This window comes from Rhizophagus irregularis, chromosome 8, assembly GCF_026210795.1.
Source record: "Rhizophagus irregularis chromosome 8, complete sequence".
NCBI classification, from domain to species: domain Eukaryota; kingdom Fungi; phylum Glomeromycota; class Glomeromycetes; order Glomerales; family Glomeraceae; genus Rhizophagus; species Rhizophagus irregularis.
The window spans coordinates 3,744,084-3,769,216 of NC_089436.1; the positions used below are offsets into that span (position 1 = coordinate 3,744,084).

The following is a 25,133-nucleotide window of genomic DNA, read 5'->3' on the forward strand; positions in this document are numbered from 1 at the left end:
TATAGGGTTTGTTTCTTAATATTTCAGGAGCCATAAAAGGTAAAACTCCATAAATTTCATTAATCTTATTACCAACATCACTAATAGGTTTACATAGTCCTAAATCAATAATAAATAGCTCATTGTGATTATCTGACATTAAAACATTACCATCATGAAAATCACCATGAGTTAAATTTGATTCATGAATTACTTTAAGTCCTAATATAATTGAATTCAATAATTGTAACTTGTCTTGCCACTTAAATTTAATTATATCAGACAAACATTTTCTTAAATTTCCTTTTTTTGCATAACTCATTACAATTATATAATTTAAATTATTTGGATCTTGAGTAATTCCAAAGAATTGAATAAATTTTGAAAATGATTTTTTTTGACAATTATAATGATATTTCCACTATATAGAAGGTAAAAAAATTAATAAATTTTTTGCAAAAGAAAATAAAATTTGCTATTAAAATAAATACAATACCTCATTCAGAAATTTACTATCTAAACTTGATGAATTATTAAGTATTTTAAGAATAACCTCATAATATATTTGTCTATTCCATTGTTGATTTTTAAAATTCCAACTATAAATAGGTCCATCTAACCAGATAGCTTTATGGATTTCACTAAATCCTCCTTTATCATAATAAACAATACTTGCTAATTTATTATAAGGTATCCATTCTAAAACTTCATAACTATTTTTAGCATTTGATTGTGCTTCTTGAATAAATGTATCAATAAATTCATTTTTACTAGTCCACTTTGAAAAATCTTGTTGAAATCGTCTAGTATTACATTGTTGGCACCACTGATAATCAGTATATGGTTGCTTGCATTCATTACATGATTCAACTTCATTTTTAGGATTTACTTTATCATTTTCTGCTGCCTTTTGATACCAATAAAAAGCTTTTTCTAAATTCTTTCCTCCTCCTCCAATTTCGTAATATTTGGTTAAAACCTCCATTGCATTAGTATTACCTCTTTCAGCTGCTTTTTGGATCCAATGCAAGGCCTTAAAAATATTCTTTTCTACCTCTTCTCCTTCTATATAACATATGGCTAAATTAAACATTGCTTTTTCTTCACCATTTTCTGCTACTTTTTGATACCAATGAATGGCTTTTACTAAATCCTTTTCTGTTCCTTCTCCATTTTCATAGCATATAGCTAATTTAAACATTGCTTTAATATGATCTTTTTCTGCTGCTTTTTGATACCAATGAAAAGCTTTTTCTAAATCCTTTTCTGTTCCTTCTCCATTTCTATATCTATTGGCTAAATTATTCATTGCTTCAATATGATCTTTTTCTGCTGCTTTTTGATACCAATGAAAGGCTTTTTCTAAATCCTTTTCTGTTCCTTTTCCATTTCTATATCTATTGGCTAACTTATTCATTGCTTCAATATGATCTTTTTCTGCTGCTTTTTGATACCAATGAAAGGCTTTTTCTAAATCCTTTTCTGTTCCTTTTCCATTTCTATATCTATTGGCTAAATTATTCATTGCTTCAATATAATCTTTTTCTGCTGCTTTTTGATACCAATGAAAGGCTTTTTCTAAATTCTTTTCTGTTCCTTCTCCATTTTTATAGCATATAGCTAAACTATTCATTGCTTCAATATGATCTTTTTCTGCTGCTTTTTGATACCAATGAAAGGCATTTACTAAATCCTTTTCTGTTCCTTCTCCATTATAATAGCATATAGCTAAACTAAACATTGCTTTTTCTTCACCATTTTCTGCTGCTTTTTGATACCAATGAAAGGCTTTTTCTAAATTCTTTTCTGTTCCTTCTCCATTTTTATAGCATATAGCTAAACTATTCATTGCTCCAATATGATCTTTTTCTGTTGCTTTTTGATACCAATGAAAGGCATTTACTAAATTCTTTTCTGTTCCCTCTCCAATTTTATAGCATATAGCTAAATTATTCATTGCTTCAATATTATCTTTTTCTGCTGCTTTTTGATACCAATAAAAGGCTTTTTCTAAATTCTTTTCTGTTCCTTTTCCATTTTCATAACATATGGCTAAACTATTCATTGCTTTAATATGATCTTTTTCTGCTGCTTTTTGATACCAATGAAAGGCTTTTTCTAAATTCTTTTCTGTTCCTTCTCCATTTTTATAACATATGGCTAAATTAAACATTGCATAAGTGTAACCACTTTCTGCTGCTTTTTGATACCAATGAAAAGCCTTTTCTAAATTCTTTTCTGTTCCTTTTCCATTTTCATAACATATGGCTAAACTATTCATTGCTTTAATATGATCTTTTTCTGCTGCTTTTTGATACCAATGAAAGGCTTTTTCTAAATTCTTTTCTGTTCCTTCTCCATTTTTATAACATATGGCTAAATTAAACATTGCATAAGTGTAACCATTTTCTGCTGCTTTTTTATACCAATGAAAGGCTTTTCCTAAATTCTTTTCTGTTCCTTCTCCATTTTCATAGCATATAGCTAAACTATTCATTGCTTTATTAATATGATCTATTTCTGCTGCTTCTTGATACCAATGAAAGGCTTTTTCTAAATCCTTTTCTGTTCCTTCTCCATCTCTGGCTAAATTAAACATTGCTATTTTATCTCCATTTTCTGCTAATTTTTCTAAAGAATCAATACATTCTTTACACCCCAATTCTTCAGTAAATGGTTTACAACAATTTTTGGTATTCATTGTATCAGTATCTTTATCTGAGATATTTAAATTAATAAGTTTAGTTTCCATTTGGTTATAGAAATTTATTTTACCGATAAAAAATTTTTTGAAAAAAAAAAATTATTTTTTTTTTTGTCAATATGCCATGAATGAGTTACTAAAAAGGAATAATTAACCAAAAGTAGAAGTTACAATTTTTTTCGGGCCATATTTTTCCGATGCACTGATCTACATCAATAACATGTTTTCCATAATATACCAAATTCTTGAAAAAGTTTTCTATTGAAACAGAATTGGTCCGATGTGTCTAATTTCACTGTGTTTTAGTATAGTAAGACATACGCAAATTTTCAAACAATTTATGTATTTTAACATCCTATTATTCCTATTATTTAAATAAACTTTAATTAAAAGCATTAAAAGCTCTATTTAAGTAAGATTCATAAAATAAAAAAAATGTAAATGTAAAATAAACAAGCCTAATTTTTGACAAATTTTTAAGATTATAAGAAAAATTTTTATCAGCATGTTCTTCAATGAAATTGGTAGACAAAATAAATGGGTATGAATTGAATATTTTCACAAATAAAACTTATTATACAGGTGTACAAAAATCGTTATACTTAATATAATTGTAATAATTACATTCAATAGTAATTTTTTTATATTCTCAAAAATTTGACGATACAGTCGACACATAGTATAAAAAAAAATGATTATTATAAATTAAGTGTCCTGTTATACTCGTTATACTCACAAATATACTTTTACAAATATACAAATAGTATTAAAAAAAGAATTTTTTTCAAAAAAAATTTTTCTGGATATCATATGCTTAAAAAATAATAAAAGTTAAATATATGAATTAAATCTATTTTTGATGAAAATATAGATGTCAAAAGTTACAATAAATGAGTTCTAAATTTAGATTGGCCCATATCTGATATGATATTACGTAATTCTAATTTTTGTAATTAATTAAATTTGAAAAAATTTGAGAAAATTAATGGTAAATAAGATTATAGGCATTTCTTATCCAATAACGCAAACAACCACAATGAAATATAGCCCGAAAAATAAAAATCAACGAAAATTTCTAAATATTCGTCATAACAATGTAAAAATGTAATGCAGATCATTGTATCGGAAATAATACGGCCCGAAAAAAATAAATAAATCGTGGTCAACCCTTCCATTTTTGGTTAAAACCTCCCATTTTAGTAACTCATTCAATAATAAATTGAATATCGTGGTTTTTTTTTAAAAAAAAATTATCCTAAAAAATAATTTTGAATAACCCAATTAATGTGTAAAGGAAAAATTTACTGCGCACATCAAAAATCATTGTAGATAAATAATGACTACAGTATTCGGTAGAAATATGTCGTTCATTACACGCCTGTATTTTCATACGTTAAAAAATAACATTAAATCAGATCTTTACTTTTGATTCTCACGTTTACTCCAAAAAAAAATTTATAGTTCGTCTGTTATAAATTGTACCAAAATGAAATTGGTACTAGTAAATTAATTAATTAAACTGAACATTTTTAATAAATAGCGTCTGCTAAGTCGTAACTAAGAAGAAATTGATGATTTCTTAATAGATTGTGGGCTAGATACTTCTTAGAATCTCTACCTCGTAATATTATCAGATCAAAAGTATAACAATTATCAGTTCCTGCTGATGTTCCTTCCAATATACAAGATCATTTAGATAATACATCATTTTCTAATGATGATATCAGAAAATAAAGAAAATGTCAGGAAGAGTCATAAATTGGATGATGATGGTGGAGGTGTAGATGGTGGAGTTCGTTCAATTGGAATAGTATTTATTTATTCATATGTTTACTGTCACCGAATATTCAAAGCAAAGATTTGCGCTACGGTTTTATTTGGATGGTAAGATAATTTAAAATATTAAATAATTGGTTATTTTTATTTCATATATATTTGTCTTTTATAGAAGGATAATGAAGGAATTGGCATTTCTTTGGTAGTGTACTTCAAAGTCGAACTAAATCACATCCTGGGTTTACAAATATTTTTCACTGTAGATTGAAAAATCTTTATATTCAATAGCTGACATTCAATCTTACTAGATGTTCTCCAAATCTTAGCTTCTATCAACATAAGTTTCGTTAATACATAAATTTCCAGTAACTTTTTGTTATATAATTCTAACATATTCAGTAGAATTTATAGTTACTATATATATTTCAAGTTATTGTCTTGGTAGTGGTAATTGGATTATTTATTATGGAAGTAAAAAAGGTAAGTTTACCATTATGCAAAATTTGCTTGATTAATTATTTATTTAAAAGATTTATTTTTCATAGATTACCGTAGTGCCATCATCACTCCATGGTACAAATATATATCCTTCGCTTTTCATTCTTAGCGATTTGCGTGATAAGGATTGAAAACATTCTTATGGAAATTAGAAATTGTGTTGGTACGATTAACGCAATTTAAGTTTAGCATGATTTATAATATTTTTTAAGATTTTAATCAATCAATTAAATTTATTAGTCAACGCTTAGTTATTCCCATATACGATGAATAGAATTATGGATTACGTGATATCCCTTTTATATAATATCTCTTATAACTGAGAAATCTCTCAAATATTCTAATATATCATTTGGGGAGTGGTATGTTTATTATTATTACAGTATGATAAAAAATTAAGAACCAGATGAAAATTTTTTTTTGCTAAATATTATCTTTATGTCATTAGGATATTTACTGGGAGATAGCAAAAAATGTACTTGTCAAATAATCCTGACGCCTCATCAAGACATCAAGACATGATTGAGCAGTCGTTATTATACTATACATACAGGAAAAATATCAGAAAACATATGCATTGTCTTTGCAAGTCAACCATTACGTTAACTTTATTAGGAAATGGGGAAATAATTCGAATATTTCAATAATATTTACAGGCTTAGTATAGTATAATAAGAATAAATTGTTGAAAATATTGTACTGGTTTATCTGAAAATTATATTAATAAAGTGGTTAAGTTTAATATTGTGATTTGTAAATGAACGAAAGATAATATACGTAAAACTTTGAATGTCTGTCTAACTTTACAGATCAAACCGAAAAAAAAAATTAAAAATTAAAATTATTGTGCATAAAGAAAAGAATGCTGAAATACTTGTTACATCTTGCTTAAATTTATTTAATTTTTTTTCAATTTTAACTAGACAACCACACTAACCAAGAATTTCAATTTATATTAAACAGCTATCCACAAAAAAACACTGATCCAGAGCATAAAAGAATAATTTGTTAATTTTTGCATAAAAGAAAAAAAAGATTTAACGAAACTAATGAAAGAATTTCATCCTGATCACTGACTATGAAAATTTTTTGCAAATTAATAATAATACAGTATGCAATATAAAATGGATTGATTTGAGACTAGTTTTCAAGGTACCAATTAAGTAATACTGATTACTAAAGAATTTTGGCTTTAAGTTTGATATTTTCAAAACCTAAATTACTATTATTGTAGTGTTTATTGAAGAATTTAAATTAATAAAGCCATCCAATTTGGAGATTTCGATAATTTAATGACTTTATTTTAATGTTGCTTAAAATAAATAAATATAAAATGCAATTGTTAATAACAAACATTACTTTTAACATTACTATACCATGGGTATGTTGATATGGTACTAAAAAAAGGAAATTTAATTTCCCGCTCTTTGGTTAAAAAAAGACAAACTTACTTTTTATAATCCATCAATTCGTTACGAGATATACAGTATGATGGAAAATAATATATTTTGAATAATTTTGGTCGATAAAATTTTTGTAACGTTTAAAGTAAACTTGTCAAAAATCTACTTATTCACTTTACAATAGGATTTATGAACCGAATAAATTATCACAAATTGTGGACCACACAAATGGCCAAAATTTAGTAATTCGTAATTTGCACTTGTTGTATTACTTCTTTAATGTTCATAGTGTTAAAAAATAATAAAATTATCTTTTGTTTTACCCCAAGTATTAGTGAAAGATACAAGATTTTTCAGAAAGATAATTGAAATCAAAGTATTTAATATTTTTTTAGCTATTAAGCTTGTCAAAATTCTTTGAAGGCTTTATATTAGTTTTGTCGCACAATGCACATTTGCTGCGGAATTTAATTTAAAATAAAAGTAATAGTACACATAATTTAAGTCTACTAACCGAATTTCATTAAATTTATTTATTAAAAAATATTATGAATTTACTTATTAAAGTATATATTACATGAATTGATTTATTAAAAAAGTTATATATATTATACGAATTGATTTATTAAAAAAAATATGTGGGCATAGAATTTCATCCAAATTTGATTTGAAATATCCTACAATATTAATAAGTTTTTAATCATGTGAAATAAATTTTATTGAATAATTTTATTTTGGTTAGAAATGAAAAAATGTTTTAAAAAAAATTGTTAAAATGTTGTTTTTTATAAATTTCAAAAAAAAAAATTCTTCTTTTAAGGCCAATTAAATAAAAACGTAAAAAACAATAAATTGAATTATTTTAGATGAAAAAAATAAAATAAATTATTTATTTATTTCAAATGAAAATTAAATTATATCTTACCAATACTTTTGTTTCTACAAATAACAGATAAGTGTTAAAATTTATGGTATATATAATACTTTTAGTAAGGGCCGGCCACTAGTCTTAAGGTATGACTCTAGTTTGTATATTCTAAGAAATCGGCCTAGGTCAATTAATTTTACATGTATTATAGTTATTAGATTATAGGAGATCGAAACGTTTGGATGTTTAATCAACGGTAAGACGGTAAGTGCTATATGAATATCGGGAGAATTTCAGCAATTCAATATTTCTCTTAATCCTTACCAAACTATTTATGATATCAGGTGTATATTTACTATATCGAAACCTGATTTCTTATTATTTATTTTATCTATATTTTATTTATTATTTTATTTTATTATTATATTTAAATTATATCCATTAATTTTTTCCTATTCTATCTATTTATATTATGTTGTTAATGGTTTGGAACATTGTTCCTGTTGGTTCGATTCCAACAAGCAACTTCTAAGTTCTAATATTAGATGTCACGTCTTAGATGACCTTGACATTACTATCATATCTGATCTACATTACGCGTTTTAATCCAAGAAACATAAAAAAAATAAATAAAAATGTGTTAGCTTTGCTTAATAATACCATTATTGCATTAACAAAAAGAACTTACCATAATGTTACATCCAAAAATCGTTCAAAGCATTGTCCAAGAACCTAAAAAATAGAAGAAATTACTGTATGTTAGTACTGTTTCTTAACGACATACCAACCAAAAGAAACTTATTACTGGTAAGAAATCTGTGTTTTTTATCTAAAAACTTACCGCAAGGAGACATCCAGAAACTATCCTAAAACCTAAAAACAAAAAAAAGGGGGTTATTAAGTTTAATAGTACTATTAACACCCACCCGAAAGACTTACCATGAACAATTATCAAAGAATCGTCTAAAAATCAAAAAAGAAAGAAGTAAAAGGTGTTAATGTCGCTATTAATACTACCATATAATCACCCAAAGAAACTTATCGCAAATAATCGTCAAAAAGGCATTTTAATAACGCCATTAATACCCGAACAAAAGACCTACCGCGAAGGATTATCCAAGAACTATCAAGAATCCTAAAAATAAAAAAAATAGTGACGTTAGTATTACTATTAACATTACCACGAGCTCAACCGAAAGTCCTTACCATGAAGAGTTATCCAAGAACTGTTAAAGAATCTAAAAAATAGAAAATAATGGCGTTAGTTATTATTTTATAACGCCATTAGCAATAAATTATATATATATACACTCCATTACCTGCCATTTGCCTAAGAGCCGTTTAAAAACTATCTAAAAACCTAAAAAAGATAAAGAAATGGCACGTTACTGGTAAACTAGTTAGCTGACAATATTGTCATTGTAACTGGGGATTAACGTAATCATAAAATAAAAAAAGTCTATAAAAAAAATGTTCTAATTATTGCCGTTTTCAGAAATGTTGGCACTCAGTGTGTCGATCATTTCTCAAATCGAACACACCGAACACACACTGAACACAAACAAAACACAGCAATTAAAATTGCGAAAAAAAAATTTTTTCCTTTATAAAACAAAAAATTAGACTTCGATAATATATTTTTAGGTAGTGTGCATAAAAAAATGTATAAAAATTATATTATTTATATATATGTATTCACTTGTATTTGCTTGTATTCGCTTATATTCAGTGTGTTCGGTTGTGTTCGGTTGTGTTCGGTGTGTGTTCGGTATAAATTTTAACATTTTCAATTTTTTTCATAACTAAAAATTGATAAAAATAGTTTTTATGTAAAACTATATACGCACACTTCAAGTTCTCATAATTTTTTATATGTGTTCACGGTGTGTTCGGTGTGTTCGGTGTGTTCGTTTTGTAAAAATGATTGACACATTGAGTGCCAACATTTCTGAAAACGGCAATAATCAATTCAAAAAATTAACTTACTAAACTGGAGTGCAGCAATGATTAGGAGCTGCGGAGCTGCCATTATTCTGTACGTTGGATTAGCGCAGCTGCTCAATTCTCAAAATGAAAGCCCTGACATAATAGGCATTTGACTTGACTTTTCTTCTTTCAGAGCACAGAAAACCGTCAAATATGAGGCCTAACGACTGGCAGCTTTATAGCGAAACATGGTTACTCAGGAATCTAATGATATAATTTTTACCTTAAAATCTATATTGTATAAATAGTTAGAGTACAAAAAGTTGTCATACAAAAGATTTTTTCCTACGGAGTGGAGAGTATAAGATCAAACAAATCATTTATATATTGCTTTTGTGTAATAAATTACTAAACATTTGTTAAATGTAAAAAATAATATATTTCTAATACTTCGCACGCGTTATTGCATGATCTCATGTATACATGATCAATAATCATGAGTTATTGAGTCATCTAAAATGAAAATTTTTTTACTGAAGAATCTATATTGATTTGGGAAAATCAACATGTATAAAAAGCATGATCACATGATCACATAATCAATAATCATCTAAACTCCGTGGAAAAAAATCTTTTGTATGACAATTTTTTTGTACTCTAACAATAGCTAACAAATTTATATATTGTTTTTGTGTAATAAACTAAAACGTAAGAATAATATATTTCTCATATATAAATCGCGTCTCAACTCTCAAAGCGTGTTATGATAATGAGTCATGACGCAAAATTTTTACTCTATACTCTGACTATAACATAATTTTTATATAAAATACCTTTCCATTCCACCCGAAAAAAAAAATTTAAAAAAAATCCCATCCTCTTCTTTTGTCTCTTCCCGCCTCATTTTTATCATTTCCAAGTAATAACCTATCTTCTCTTTTTTATTTCTACACTGTGCGGAGGATATTATTTTAAAAAAGGTTTTCTTTTTTAAAAATTATTTTATGTTTATTTTCTCTCACACACTTTGGAGCAGTATAGAACCTTGCTCTAAGTAAACTCGTCCTTAGTATTATTTACAGATGAAAGTAGAAAGAGGTAAGAGACCTGTTCCTTACTGTTAACACACGCGTCATCTCAGGATACCGAATTATTATAATTTAATGGTTAAATTATAATAAGGGTGCCGCAAAATCTTCTCTTACATGGCAGGACCATGATAAGGATCCTCATACGCATATTTTAATGGAGGTTGGAGGAAAGTATGTTAAGTGGGGTGGTTGTATCTGATTGGCGGTCCCTAATAAGGGTGACGTTAAATTCCTTAATTCCTATTCGTTTTCTTGATAGACTATTTATAAATTTCCTTTTGCTAATTAATCGTTACAGTGATCCGTGTTACTCATACATCGGTGCTTTTTTTGTAGGTAATTTCTGATGATCATATGATCATATTCTCACGGTATATTGCTATGCGAAGATCCTTACTTTTAGTAAACTTATCCTTTATATGATTTACAGACGGAAGTAAAGCAGGTTTGTACATTATTAATAAATTTTCTTTTTGGTATTATTTTACTCTACTATAGATTCGTTTATTTAATACCGGTCAAAATTATTAGCATACTTTAGATAATTTATTAAGTTGATGCTTCTTTTTTATAAATAATTAATTCAACAAATTTTTTTTTATCCTTTTTTTTAGAATTTTGAAACAGATGAATCGAAAATAATTTGATAACAATGTTTTATTTTTTTAATTTGATTTATTAATTTAATGATACTTAGAACTTCATTTCTTTTTTATTCCTAAATTTATATTTAAAAAAATCATGAGAGTATTAAGAAGATAAAAATATTTCTAAAATAAATAAAATATAGTACGAATATGCACTACTTGTTTTTGACGTTGATATTTATCTCCAAAATCAGTTGACTTATCATCAAATATGTATATATAAGTATATCTTTTATAAAAATATTAAAAAAATTTGGGGTGAAAATTCGGGTGAAAAAATAAATATATTTAATATGTTACAGTACATAGGCGGAGAATGTAAAATATTAAATTTCCTATATCGTAATTTCCTATATCGTATACTAAAATGATAAAAGGGTAATACTTTGATATTCTGATGTATAATTTTTAAGATGACAACATAAAATAATAATTAGGGATGGGTAAAGAAAGTAGAATAGTTATGGTTTTTAGTATTTTCGCTTGGAAATAAGTTGTTACAGATACATTTATTTTTTTTTTTTGACGAAGTCATTTTATTACTTTATTAGGAAATTAAGAAAATTACAAAAAAGGAAAAAATCTACATTATACAACATTTAGTAAAGAACACGATCGAACTATACTATAATATTATGATTTTATGTTCAAAAGAACTATCTACCATCCTGCACACCCAAGTGTAGGTACCAGTTAATTTATACAATGGGTTCTTTGATTCTTTTATTCATAAAACTCAAAGATTAGAAAGCTGTAACATTTATGACCAGATTTGTAGACTAATAAAATTTCATTAGATAATTTCTAAAGTTTGTCATAATGTTCGCAAAAAAATTTTTTATTATAAATGTCACACCCTCTAATAGTGGGCCATTTTATAGCAAGCACCTGCCGTTTGTTATAGCAGGTACCGCTAGGTACCCTACTGTCCCTACAACAGGTTAGCCCCTGTATCCTGTTAATTTCAGGGATATCCCGCCGTAAAAAACGCTTACATAATTTAACGTGTATACGCTGTATATTAATTACTACGAACTTTTGACTATGGTGGCTTTCCATATGCCAATCGTATGTACAGTATATGTTACCCATTGGTATCCGGATAATGCGGATATGCAAAATCATTTTTAACTGAAGCGTCACGGGTTTATGTGAATAATCCATGAATAATATAATTTACGGGTTAATGAGCAATCCGTGGGTTAATATTCATCATAATTTCAACTGTAATAAAGAGCAAATAAATTGAAATAAAATAAATCAACAGTTATTTCCTTCTTTTTTTAAAAAATAAATTATCATGATATGGATATATAACTTATTTGATAGATTTACATTTTAGGATTGATTTTGTCATACCTTAACATGTTTAAGAAACGCTTTGTAATAAAAATACTAAAACCAAAAATCCCATTGCATCATATAATTGTGCGATCTTCGAATTAAATATTTACACAGATAACTTTGCAAAATTCTTTTTCTTTAACTTCTATAATAAATAGCATTCTAAATTAATTTTAAAATAATTTTTTCAATCTAATACTTTACTTATTAAATATGAAAGGTACAATTTTTTGAAAATTTTAAACACAAAACCTTTCGTTAATATAAAATGGCTTGTCAAATTACAACACTTCCAATTTGATTATTTGCTTGTCTTTCCAATTAATAATGAAATCACCTACTTTAAAGTTATCATTTTTAATTATACAGCATTTTGCAAAGTCCTTTCAAATCCTTGGATTAATGGTATAGTTAATGATTCTCTTAGAAATCTACTATCTGTTAATCCACTTACTCTATTAAATAATAAATTATTTAGTCACAAATGAATTGATCAAAATGTTCATGAATCAAGCTTCTTTGAAAGTATTAATATAAATTTTCCTTTTTTTTGTTTCCTGGAATAAGAAATCTTTCAGAATTTATGACACATATATTCTCAATTTGTATATTTGTATAAATAGATCTTTTTTCACGACATATTCATTCCTTTAACCAGTTAAAGATTTTATGTAATTATGATTGATTTCGCAATATTTGCCAATTGAATAATTTGCAATATTCACCGAAAAATTAAAAATAAGATACATGTATGTACGAATTTTGATTTATCCGGCGAAATATATATACAAATATTTACTCTTTTATTTTATCTTTTTTAATAAATCGTTCTTAAACCAAAGAAGAAAAGTAATTCCCGCTTTCAAATTCTAATTATTTAGTAGCAAATAATTTTACATTAGCGAATAGATTAGAGGTTGAAAGTATCCAAATAAACTTCAACATGTTAAAAGCGGTTAACCTAGGCGGACTTAACTGGTTAATTAACGTTAATTGTTATGCACTTATGCTCATGTAAAGGGCTGACTGTAATCAATACTTTTATTCAAATATTAATAAATACAGTGTTTAAAACTTTTTTGACTGTAAAATGTAAATCGTATTAGATCGTTCGAAATATAAATTATATCAAGCCTATTATCGACAAACTTTCGATCTTGGTATTGCATATTTCAGGCTTACATTATATAAATCTGACCAGAATTATGGTCCAAATAGTTTTAACGACATTAACCTATTCCAACCTTTAGAATATATTCACGTCATTTAAATGATTTTTTTTTGCGTATTATCGGAAATTTAGGATTTAAATTGTTTAAATTTTTACCACGAGTGGTTTGTATATACCGTATACATATACAAGAAAATATAGTAAGTATGACTTGAATAAATATATGTCACGTGTCAGCCACTTTGATATGTTCATCTCTTCACCCACTCAGGTGATATTTTGTTCTACATAATAGGAAATTTGTGAAACATTTATATATATATCAGATATATAAACGAACAATTTTTTTCTTTTTTTTTGTATAACATCCTTCTTTTAATGCAGGACCCAATCGAAATCACATTTTTAGAAGATAAAATTAATGAATATAATTCAATCTTATCACAAGAACCAGACGACGACGAGGAAATCATATCACAAAATGAATCAGAAGTAATTGAAGGTATAATTGAAAGTTTTGAAACAATCTTAAAAAATATTGAAAATATTCATTAATTACACAAACATATATTCGTTTGTTTTTAATTTACAGATTCTTTTTCTGAAAAAGATGAATCAGAAGAAAATATTTCATATGGAATTTGTATAAAGTGTGAAAAAGGTAGAAGTCATTATCAATGGTGTCAATCATGTGAACGAAAACGATGTCAAGAAAATTTTTCAAAATGGACCAGCGAAAATGAGGACATTGACCAATTTCTTCAAAATTCACAATTAAATTCTACAAGACCTCAAACTTTCTCCCTTTTAAAAAACTTAGTAATATAAAATATTTAGATAAACAATCAGAAAGTACTTTATATTCTGCTGTTTGGACGGATGGACCAAGAATTTTATGGGATCAACAAAATCAAGAATATAAAAGATCTAAAGTTCAAGTTCTTATCAAATTATATCATGAGAATCAAGTTGATGAAATCTTAAATGAGGTAATCTAAATAGTGTATTTTATTTAGTCATTAATTAATATCATTAAAATAGATTTAAACACATTTTAGCTCAAAATATATCTAGATTGTCACTCACAGGATTATGGATTATTAATACAATTTTATGGAATATCTAAACAACCTGAAAATAACGAATATCTTATTATAAAGCAATATGCTCAAAATGGTTCATTATATGATTACATTGTTGATAATTTTGATAATATAGACTGGGAGATAAAATTACATTTACTTTATTACCTTGCCGAAGATTTGAAAGCATTACATAACGCTGGATATGTTCATAGAAATTTTCATCCATTTAATGTATTAGTATTTGATAATAGCCTCTGTGCAATAGGTTCATTTTCAAAATGCTGGAAGGATTCAATTTACACTTATACGAACGTATTTGGGAATCAACATTATATGGCACCAGAATTTTTAAGTGGCAGATCTTATACAAAGGCCAGCGATATTTATTCACTTGGGATGATTATGTACACTGTTGGAACTGGACGAATTCCTTTTATCCCTTCTAAAAATTTTGAATATCATATATTTATGAAATTATATATATGCCATGGGATGCGCCCAATTATTTCAAATGATATACCAAAAAGTTACAAAGAATTAATTGTAAAATATTGGAATCCTGATCCAGATTTACGCCCTGATATTTCTGAAATACATGATACTTTATTGAAATGGTGGTCGTCTGTTTACCATAATAGTTTAACTCCGATATGTCTAGAATTCCTTACAACTAATAAAATTCAAAAACCGACAATAACAAAAGAAACGAAAGAATTAAAAGATATAGTGCTTCCAAACAAAAAAAATTTAGAGCCATCAGAATTTATCGATTTTATTGTAAGAAATCATTTTGTTAAATTTATTAATTTAAGCGAATTATCAATAGTAGCGAAACCTATAGAAAGTGGTCATTTTGGAATCATTTTAAAAACTATTTGGAAAAAAACAAATAATGAGGTTGTTTGTAAAAGATTAAAAAATATTGAATCAATTAATTATAAACAAATTGAGGCATTTCTCCACGAATTAAACATGCATAGAAGACTTGATTTTTGCTCAAGAATTATACGTATATTAGGAATAAGCTTTGGTAAGGTTTAATTTATTATATAAATTAAATTATAATTAATACTTATATTTGTTTATTATTCATTTACAGATGAATGTACAAAAGAGTATTTATTTATAATGCAATATGCTGATGGTGGAAATTTACGCAATTATCTTAAAAAAAAATTTTCAAAATTAACTTGGAATGATAAAATCAAATTAGCCTATCAAATTACTGAAGGAATCAAATATCTTCATGGAGAAAATATTCTTCATCGAGATTTACATTCCAAAAATATAGTAATACATCAAGGGGAAGCTAAAATAATTGATCTTGGTATTGCAAAAAGTACAGAAACCGAAACACATCTTCATTCAGGTTTATTTGGTATGATTCCGTATGTTGATCCTAAATTATTAGAAAGCGATTCTTATACATACGATAAAAAGTCTGATATTTATAGTTTAGGTGTTCTCATGTGGGAATTATCTAGCGGTCATCCTCCATTTTATAATAATAATAATTTAAAGATGTTAACTTTAAGTTTAATAAAGGGTACGAGAGAAGATCCCATTTCTAACACACCTTGTGAATACATGAAATTGTATCAATCTTGTTGGAATAGTGAATCGGATGCAAGACCATCAGTTGAGCAAGTTTTTAATAAGTTAGAGGAAATATTAAATCTTCAAAATAATACTAATCATGATGATGATGATGATGATGGTGGTGATGGTGGTGGTGATGGTAGTAGTACGCCAACGTTACAAGGTTAGTCAGATTGCGAATTAACTTTATGTGCTAAAAATAGAGAGATAATTTTTTATTTAATTTTAGATTCTACAAAGGAGCCGGAAAGCCACGATAGTCTTCAAATAGGTAAAGGTATAATAATGGTGTTATGTTATAATTTATTTATATTCGTAATTTATTAATTTTCTAATATTAACAGGTAGTGAAGACATAACATAACAAATCCGTCTAACATGATATCCGAATATCGGTTTTTACCAAAATTCTTAGAATATGGAGTTACAATATAACAATGTAATTTGGTTATCACATTTTACTAGCCACAATTAATAATGTAGGACCGCTTCTCCTGAAAATGTTAATCATGATCGCCTTGGATCGTATATTACTATTGAAGCATGTAGTAAGTAATAAACAGAGCTTAGGCAGGTACTGTATGTATTACTGGAAAATATTGCATTAAAAAAGATGTTTACACCACTTATATTGAAATTAAAAGTACATCATTTTTGTATGATTTTATTGGTTCAACCGAAATAAACTTTTAGCAACAACAAGTGCATTATATAATCGGATTTAAATAGTAATTTTATAATATGTGTAATTAATAATCAAATACATAATCGTTATCCCAGTAAAATAATATAACATAAAAGTCATAAAAAGAATTGAAAACTATGAATTTCCATTTAAGAGATATATACATAATATACATATATGGCTGATAAGTAAATTAAAATAGCTAATAATTCGTTATTTTTCCTTATTGATGCATTAAAATTTATAAATTCTGCGATAAACAAAAGCAAAGAACTCTGATGATAACTTTACTTCTTTATACAAGTACGGTACGTCGTAGTATAACATAATGACATTTTTTTAATCAAACCGACGCTTAAAGGTCCATTGAGACCAGAAAGAGAAGAGATTGCTTGTTGAACATAATTTTTCATTCATTGAATAGGTTAACCCCTATTTGATGCAAGAACAATACAGTTAATTTTTGTAAATTTATATTATTGGTTGAAACAAAATGTCAAAATGTAACACAAGTTCTCCTTGAATATAACTACATTTAACGATTTGTTTCACCAATAAATCAACTATTTTCGAATAAGGACATCACATGGAAATCACATAATTAAAATAAAAAAAGGTCATTCTAAATTTGTGATTTTTGGTAAAATTAGTTTGCTCATTTGTAAGAAGCTGGTAAAAAATTGCTGGTAAAAAATTACTTCTAATTTTTGTTCCTATTTTTTATTATTTTTTTTTTAAAAAAAAAAAAAAAAAAAAAAAAAAAATACAGCAATAATCGAACAAACAAAAAAATTGAGAAATGAACTTTTTTTTTTTTAAAAAAAAAAAAAAAAAATATTAATTAATTTACGGTAATTACAAAATCTTTTGTTCCTAAATTAATTGTAAAGATGATTCTGTTGCATAAATAGTCCTGAAATCACGTTTTCTTTACGGAGTCAAGATTCCATGAATGGTCTGTTAATTCGTACGCCAACTCTTTAATTTCGCCAATTTGTAAATAAAAATTAAACAATAAAATCTCATCAAAAAAGAAAATCTAGTGACACAATCAAAGTTCAAACTAATTTGGATAAACTGTTCGTGTCTATCCAATATGAAAGAAAATTTAAAAATTTGAAGATCATAATAAGAGAAATCATTGTACAATAAATTTAACATATCTAAGATTAAGCGTACTCGATTTATTTGAGATAAATAATTTTTAATTCGGAATGAAATTGAATAACCTTTTTTCAATTGTTTATCATTAATATAAGTAACATATTTAAATAATTGAACACAGAAAAGTACGAGAGAATTCTTCCGGACTAATTGAACCAATTAAAAATGATTTTATTTATGATTTGTGATCTTATTCCCTAAAATAGTAAAGTGGTGTTTGTTCTAAATTATTTTGAAAGCCCATGTAAACAAACAAAATTTTGTGACCACACTTAAAACTCAATAAACTTGATTAAATAAATATGCTGAGCATTGATAATTTTTTTTTTTTTTGGAATAAATAAATTTTACAATGAAAAAGTCATAAGATATTAAAATGTGGACGAATACCTTAATTAATTTTAGTTATTTTTGGAAAAATGGCGGATTGTTTTTTTTTGAAATGAAAATAATAAATATGGAAAAATCTGGACTAATATATTATTTTTTTATTATTATTATTTTATTTTCTTCATTGTAATAAAAAAAATATAGATAAATAAATAAATAAAAGAAATTTATTAACAGTACATAGATTAATCGATTAGTCGATTAATAATTTTTGTGAAGCGCGTGATATGGTGTATAATGAATGGATACAAAAATGTAAAAAAAAAGGCAACATAATATTAATTATTATTTTTTTTTTAAAAAAAAAAGAATGAGGGCGTTATGGCTGTTATACTATTGTAAATATTTGGATCGGCAAAAATCCCAAAAAAAGAGTACCAAACATGCTTAATAAATCTTACGAATTTGGCTTGATTAAAAGAGGGATAAACAAATAAAATGGTATAAAAATGTTTCGATTTTCTGTTTTTTATTCCCTCAACACTTAAAATTCATTTGTTTCTCACAATTCTTATAATTCTTATTAATTCTTATATTTCTTTACCTTAAAAAATATTTATTACCTTTCGTAAATTTTTTTTTCGTATCGATATAACTAAACTATAAATCATGTCGGCTACTGATATTACATCAAGAGATGTTTACACAATTAAAGAAGAAAAGAAAGAACTTTATCTTGGTCATAATTATAGATTAGGAAAAAATGGTTGTGAGAAAGACGAGAAAAAAGCATTTGAAATTTATAAAAAATTATCCGATAATGGAAACGTCATGGCAAAATTTCAACTCGGTTATTGTTATGATTATGGAATTGGTGTTGAAGTTAATGAAAAATTAGCTTTTGAATTATACCGAGAATCTGCCGAAGGAAATAATACTCAAGCACAAAATAATATTGGAATTTGTTATGAATTAGGTATGGGAACAGAAAAAAATATTGAAAAAGCTGTTTATTGGTATGAAAAAGCCGGAAATAATAAACACGCTTTATGTAATCTTGGTAATTGTTATAAATATGGTAAAGGTGTCGATAAAGATGAAGTTAAAGCCTTCGAATTATATAAAAAATCTGCGGATCAAGACTTTCTAAATGCACAATATCAACTTGGTGATTGTTATGATAATGGTATAGGAACTGATGTTGATAAAAAGAAGGCTTATGAATTTTATCATATTGCTGCTGAAGCTGGTCATATTGATGCTCAAAAATGTCTTGGTACTTTATATGAATATGGTGAAGGAATTGATAAAGATTTAGATAAAGCTTTTTATTGGTATCAAAAATCTTTTGAACAAGGAAATAAGGCTGCTCAATGTAAACTTGGAGATTTTTATAGATCAGGGAAAAGTGTTGAAAAGGATGAAAAGAAGGCTTTTGAAATTTATAAAGAATTGGCTGATACAGGTTATCTTAACGCTCAACTTAAACTTGGATGGTGTTATGATTATGGTGTTGGAACTGATATGAGCAAGAGTAAAGCTTATGAATTATATAGATTAATTGCAGAACAAGGTGATAGTACTGGTGAATTAAATCTTGGAATATGTTATTTATATGCATACGGAGTAGAAAGAGATGTGGATAAAGCCATTTATTGGTATCAAAGAGCGGCTGATAAAGGGAATAATATCGCCCAATTTAATTTAGGTAAATGTTACGAAATAGGAGTCGGAGTTGATGAAGATTTTGGCAAAGCTTTTGAATTATATTTAAAATCGGCTGAACAGCAATATGAAGAAGCGCAAATAAGCGTTGGATTAGCGTATGAGAGAGGTCAAGGAGTAGAAAAAGATTTGAATAAAGCAATCTATTGGTATAAGAAAGCCGTTGAGAACGGATCTCAAGAAGCTCAAGAAAATTTAGAACATTTGGAACAATTATTAGATCGCCAAAATAAAGCTCAAAAAAATTTAGATCCCTTATTAAATGACAAAGAAGTTCAAGAAAGTTTGGATATTTTAACTGAATCTAATGAATCTTCGGAATGAAAAACAATAAAGAAAACTTTTTTTTTTTTAATTTTTATTTAAATGTATTAATAGTTAGAACATATTATATATATATATTTTTTAATAGTATTATTTATTATTTACATATATTAATTAATTTATTATCATATAATTTATTTTTTTTTTTTGTTTACGTATCTTAATTATAATAGTTTATATAGTTGTATTTAAAATAAATAATCAAAAAATAACGATGTCGTATCGACAACTTCTTGTAATAAAAAAATAATAAACTTTAAATATTTTTTGGTTAAAATAAAAAAAAAGAAATAAAAATGACTCAAAATATCAGTATCATCGCGTTGTTAGCCGTTGTACATATGGTCATTTTGGCTAAAAATTACCGTTAATTTTGGCCAAAATGATCGACATTCCGATCTTCAATTTACCGATACCCCAAGAGTTGTCAGGTTGTCGGGTTGTCGGATGCTAATCAGCCAATCAATTACACTTTGAATCCAAAAGGGTGTCACATGATATTGGCTAAATCATGTGTTCGTTATTTTTTCAATTTGCCGACAAAAATTTGCATTATGAAATCAGCTGTAATGGGCATGAAGAATCACCATTTTGTCGATAGATATTTTTGACATGATCAACATAGTATCTTTTCCTTTTTTTGTTTTTTAATTACATATAGTAAATAAAATGAATGTTATTTTCAAAAAAAAAATGAAATGACCCATCTAACCCTATAAAAAATTTTATCCGTTATTTTATTTCTGTAAAAATTTTGTAAAAATGAGCCTTTCATGGATCCATTCACGGAAAATGTAATTTCATAAACTGGTCAGATTTACTTACAGCAAAATTCGAAATATTGTGGACACTTGAAAATTTTTATTGTAGGGGTTACTCGGGTTACCCGGCTAGTCGGGTAATTAGAAAAGAAAATAACATGGGTATACATTAATTAAATTTTAATACAACATAATTACATTACATAGTATAGTATATACAATTATAGTACTTTTATACTTTATACTACGCCATCATATATATCTTTTCTAATGGTTTTGGTATGAACGACTGACAACAAAATCTTGACAAGTCAACGCCAAATTATTATACCGACAAGTTGATTATCCTGGCAAATTACCACATTTAAACTAAATATTACATTACAGCAAATTTCAAAATATACGGGACACTTGAGAAATTTGATTGTCGGGTTGTCGGGTAGCCGGGTTACTCGGCAGTAGGTTATTATATAATCTGATATACTACTATTCATTATACTCGTCACGTGTTATTTATACTTTTCTAATAAACAACCTACTGCCGAGTAACCCGGCTACCCGACAACCCGACAATCAAATTTCTCAAGTGTCCCGTTACTCCCGTATATTTTGAAATTTGCTGTAATAAAATATAAAATATATAGTAAATGAAAATATAAAGTACTAATAGATTTATTGCATTTAAAAATATAAAACTATTAGTTTATTATATAAAAAATTTGATATTGCAACAAATTATTTTATTAGAACACATCATTAGATTTACAAAATTGTCGATATAATGACTTGTCGTGATTTTGGATTGTCGAGACTTGAATTGTTTCTAATAACCCGACTAGCCGAGTAACCCGCAATCCCGACAATAAAAATTTTCAAGTGTCCACTATATTTCGAATTTTGTTGTAATATGATTCTTGTTATCAATGACGTACTACTGCGGTATGATTTCTCACGTGACTCAAAAACCATTATGAAAGCAATTTTGCATAAAAGAATTTTAGTTGAGCTTTAATTATATGACATATAAGAAATTGGTACAGTACACAAATTATACTATATTTTTTATAGAGGATTTAGTTGAATATGGTTATATGGTGCTGGAAATCTATTTTATTTTTATTTTTATTTCAACGTGACGTCGTGACGGTGGATAGGGATTGGAATCGATTATCGAATCTTTGTATATTCGATTTTTTGTTCCTTAAAAGATAATCCATTTTAAGCTTTAATAATTAATTCCATGATCAATAAATATATAAATTCTGAATTAAAATTGTAAAATCTATTAAGCAATTGTAAATTACTATAAAATCGTTGCCGGTCATTTGCCGATAATTTCGTCATTTTTGAGTTTTTGAAGGTCATTATCGATCAATTTTTCTTTATTAAAAATATTTTAAATCATGCATTTAATCTTTGGATGCAATGTTGAATTAATTTTTTGCTTAATTTCAATTTTCTCTGGACCTATCGACAAATCAAAGTCACGTGACTATAAATCAGCCGTAAACGTTGTGACAACAAAAATGATAATTAAAATATTTTCATATATATCGTTATAATTATTTTTCTTAAAATAATTAATGTAATTTAGGCTGAAATTAAGTTACTTTTACAATATTTGGCCTAAATTATGAAAAATTTTGGCCTATTATATATGTTTTTGAAGTCATTTCCGGCACCATATGTATAATAGGATTGTATCAATATAAAATCAGACGAAAACTCCAAAACTGGCGAAGCAGTGATGTTATATTTGCACTTCGTAACAGGCGTAACAGGATAAACTTCCGTAATCTCCAAAATCCAGAAAAGTCTCTTACACGCATGAGAAATAATCTGATTGATGTGAAAATTCTATTTTAAAAACAGTATGTTTCAGTTTTTCAAAATATATATCTCCTTTTGAATTTGATATTTATTATATTCGTACGAAAAAACATTGTAAAGTATATATATTATATTATTACAACGCGATTCGACTTTTGACTTCACATACTAGTTACACTAGCAACTACTAACTAGTACTAAGATTACTAAGACGCGATTATTAATGTGACTTATTTATATTTGTGCGGAGCCATGTTAGAAACATTTTTTACTTGGAGAAACCACTACTTAAGACAGATTTTCCTTTTATGTTCATGTTTATCGTGTTTATATCCGCCAATTCATTGTATACTAAGTCAAGATTTTTATTTCAGAATTGACAGTTTCTTACGAGTACTTTCCTTTCAAATATACCATGGCTAGTACTATTAGAAGTCTTATACAAAGCAATTCATTTGCAAATAGTCCTTACGCAAAATATTTTGATTTCTTTCCCTTCGAAAAGTCACGATAACAAAAGGACAAGGCGACATCTTGCATTTTTAACACTTTACGTGATATCAATTCAGAACGATTTAAATGTATCACAGAAAATCCCTAATGTCGTGAAATCACTATTAAAAAACAGAATGGTGAGTATGATAAGCCCCTATAAGAAATATGTACACGGAAAGGATACGTTTTGTATACATTTTATGTACGTTTCTATAGATTCCGTATACAAATTCCGTATATTTAATAAGCAATTCATTTTTGAACATTTTTTTAAAAAAATAATGTATACGGAAAAAATTAATCATGCGGAATGTATACGGAATTTTTAAACTTAATATTTTTAGAAGATAATTTTACAAAAATCCCGTATCATAACACGAGATCACGTGATTGTTTATTGATTTAACCCTTACTTTGATGAGTTTGATCTTCCGATCTTCCTTTCTGTCTTTCCTTTCCTTTCTCTTTTCTCTTGTCTTATTTTTGTTATTTTTTCTAAAATTTTCTTCTTTCTTCATCACCCCCCTTTTAAAAAAAAAATTTTTTTATCGTACCTCACTTTAAAAAAGTTTTTTTTCGTCACTCTCCCTTAAAAAAAAATTTTATGATTTTATTCTTTTATTCCCACTCTTCTTTTTTTTTAAAAAAAATTTTCTTCTTTCTATTTCTATTTCCTCTTTATAAAAAATTTTTTATCTTTCTAACTTTGACGTCCTCCCTTTAAAAAAAAATTTTTTTAACTTTCCTAACTTCGTTACCCCTCTTTTTAAAAAAATATTTTTTTTAATTTATTCTTTATTTATTCCCTTTCCCCCTTTTTTTATTTCATAGGCTAGCAGATTTTTTTTTGTGAGAAGATTCAGTTTTCTTTTTTCTTTTTTGTAGATCAGTTTGGGAGTCCTTTCCTTTTTGTAGGATGGTTCAGGATTTTTTCTTTTTTTAGGTCAGTTCAAATTTTCTTTTTTTTTTGTAAGTTGGGTTCAGATTCTTTTCTTTTATAGGTTATTACAGTTTTGTTGCTTCGGAGTCTTCTTTTTTTGTAGGTCAGTTTTGGATTTATTTTGTTGTTTTGGTTTCTTTTTCATCAGATACTTCATAATTCTTTTCTTTTATGTAGGTCAGACATTCTGGAGTTCTCTTTCTTTTTTTGTAGGAATGCTAACCTTTGGTGACTTGGATGATTGCAGATACTATATGAGGGGTTTTGTTTCCAATTAAGTTAGACGTTCTTATGTTTCTTTTTTTTGTTGTTTTTTTAGGAACTTATAGATAATTTTGGTTGCAATAGGTGGTTTTAATAAGGAGGGAATTTTCATAATATATTTGTATTTTATTTTTTATTTAATTTAATAAAGTAAAATTAGATTTATGAAAATACAATTATAGTAAACTGTAATACAAATAGTAAATTCAGTGACCAAATCGTATAAATTTCGTGATAAAATCAGTGATCAAATCATGTAAATTCCATATGAATCCCGTGCAAATTCCGTATCCAAACCATATTTTTAGTGATACGGAATTGTGCATTTTTCCGTATCCTATTATGATACGTTATTTCTAAGGAAAAAAATCGTATGAAAACTTTATAAAAAACGTATCCAATTTTTTTATAGGGAAGGTGATAAGTCTACAATATTATCCAAAAGAATTTTTTTTTTCTTCATTTTTCATTTTACCAAAACCTTTGTGAATGGTGTCTTTTAACCAGGTACTTGTGCCTTATTG

The 25,133-nt window shown here is 26.7% G+C and overlaps 4 protein-coding genes across 4 annotated transcripts; 3 read left to right on the forward strand and 1 right to left on the reverse strand.

The window, feature by feature from the left end:
* Positions 1-189: 189 nt before the first annotated feature.
* OCT59_028706 (uncharacterized protein) lies at positions 190-2,731 on the reverse strand (the record flags this gene model as incomplete). Its single annotated transcript, XM_066147491.1, has 4 exons — positions 190-201; positions 305-400; positions 476-495; positions 793-2,731. 4 exons carry the CDS (start codon positions 2,729-2,731, stop codon positions 190-192), a joined length of 2,067 nt encoding a protein of 688 aa, XP_065994198.1.
* Positions 2,732-4,400: 1,669 nt separating this feature from the next.
* Positions 4,401-5,706, forward strand: OCT59_028707 (uncharacterized protein; the record flags this gene model as incomplete). The annotated part of the gene is made up of 8 exons (XM_066147492.1): positions 4,401-4,567; positions 4,666-4,718; positions 4,890-4,939; positions 5,005-5,010; positions 5,110-5,120; positions 5,198-5,207; positions 5,282-5,319; positions 5,406-5,706. The coding sequence occupies 8 exons, from the start codon at positions 4,401-4,403 to the stop codon at positions 5,422-5,424; spliced, it is 354 nt and encodes a 117-aa protein (XP_065994199.1). The 3' UTR covers positions 5,425-5,706.
* An 8,079-nt stretch (positions 5,707-13,785) lies between these two features.
* On the forward strand, positions 13,786-16,455 carry OCT59_028708 (uncharacterized protein; the record flags this gene model as incomplete). The annotated part of the gene is made up of 8 exons (XM_066147493.1): positions 13,786-13,909; positions 14,000-14,068; positions 14,245-14,396; positions 14,466-15,522; positions 15,592-15,870; positions 15,952-16,254; positions 16,321-16,362; positions 16,436-16,455. The coding sequence occupies 8 exons, from the start codon at positions 13,786-13,788 to the stop codon at positions 16,453-16,455; spliced, it is 2,046 nt and encodes a 681-aa protein (XP_065994200.1).
* A 1,978-nt stretch (positions 16,456-18,433) lies between these two features.
* OCT59_028709 (uncharacterized protein) lies at positions 18,434-20,523 on the forward strand. The gene has a single exon (XM_025313954.2). It carries the CDS (start codon positions 18,940-18,942, stop codon positions 20,317-20,319), a length of 1,380 nt encoding a protein of 459 aa, XP_025186273.2. The 5' UTR covers positions 18,434-18,939; the 3' UTR covers positions 20,320-20,523.
* The last annotated feature ends 4,610 nt before the right edge of the window (positions 20,524-25,133 follow it).

What these genes read in the sequence shown, in the direction of transcription:
- OCT59_028709 (XM_025313954.2), top strand. Translation starts at nt 18,940, where the DNA reads ATGTCGGCTACTGATATTACATCAAGAGATGTTTACACAATTAAAGAA.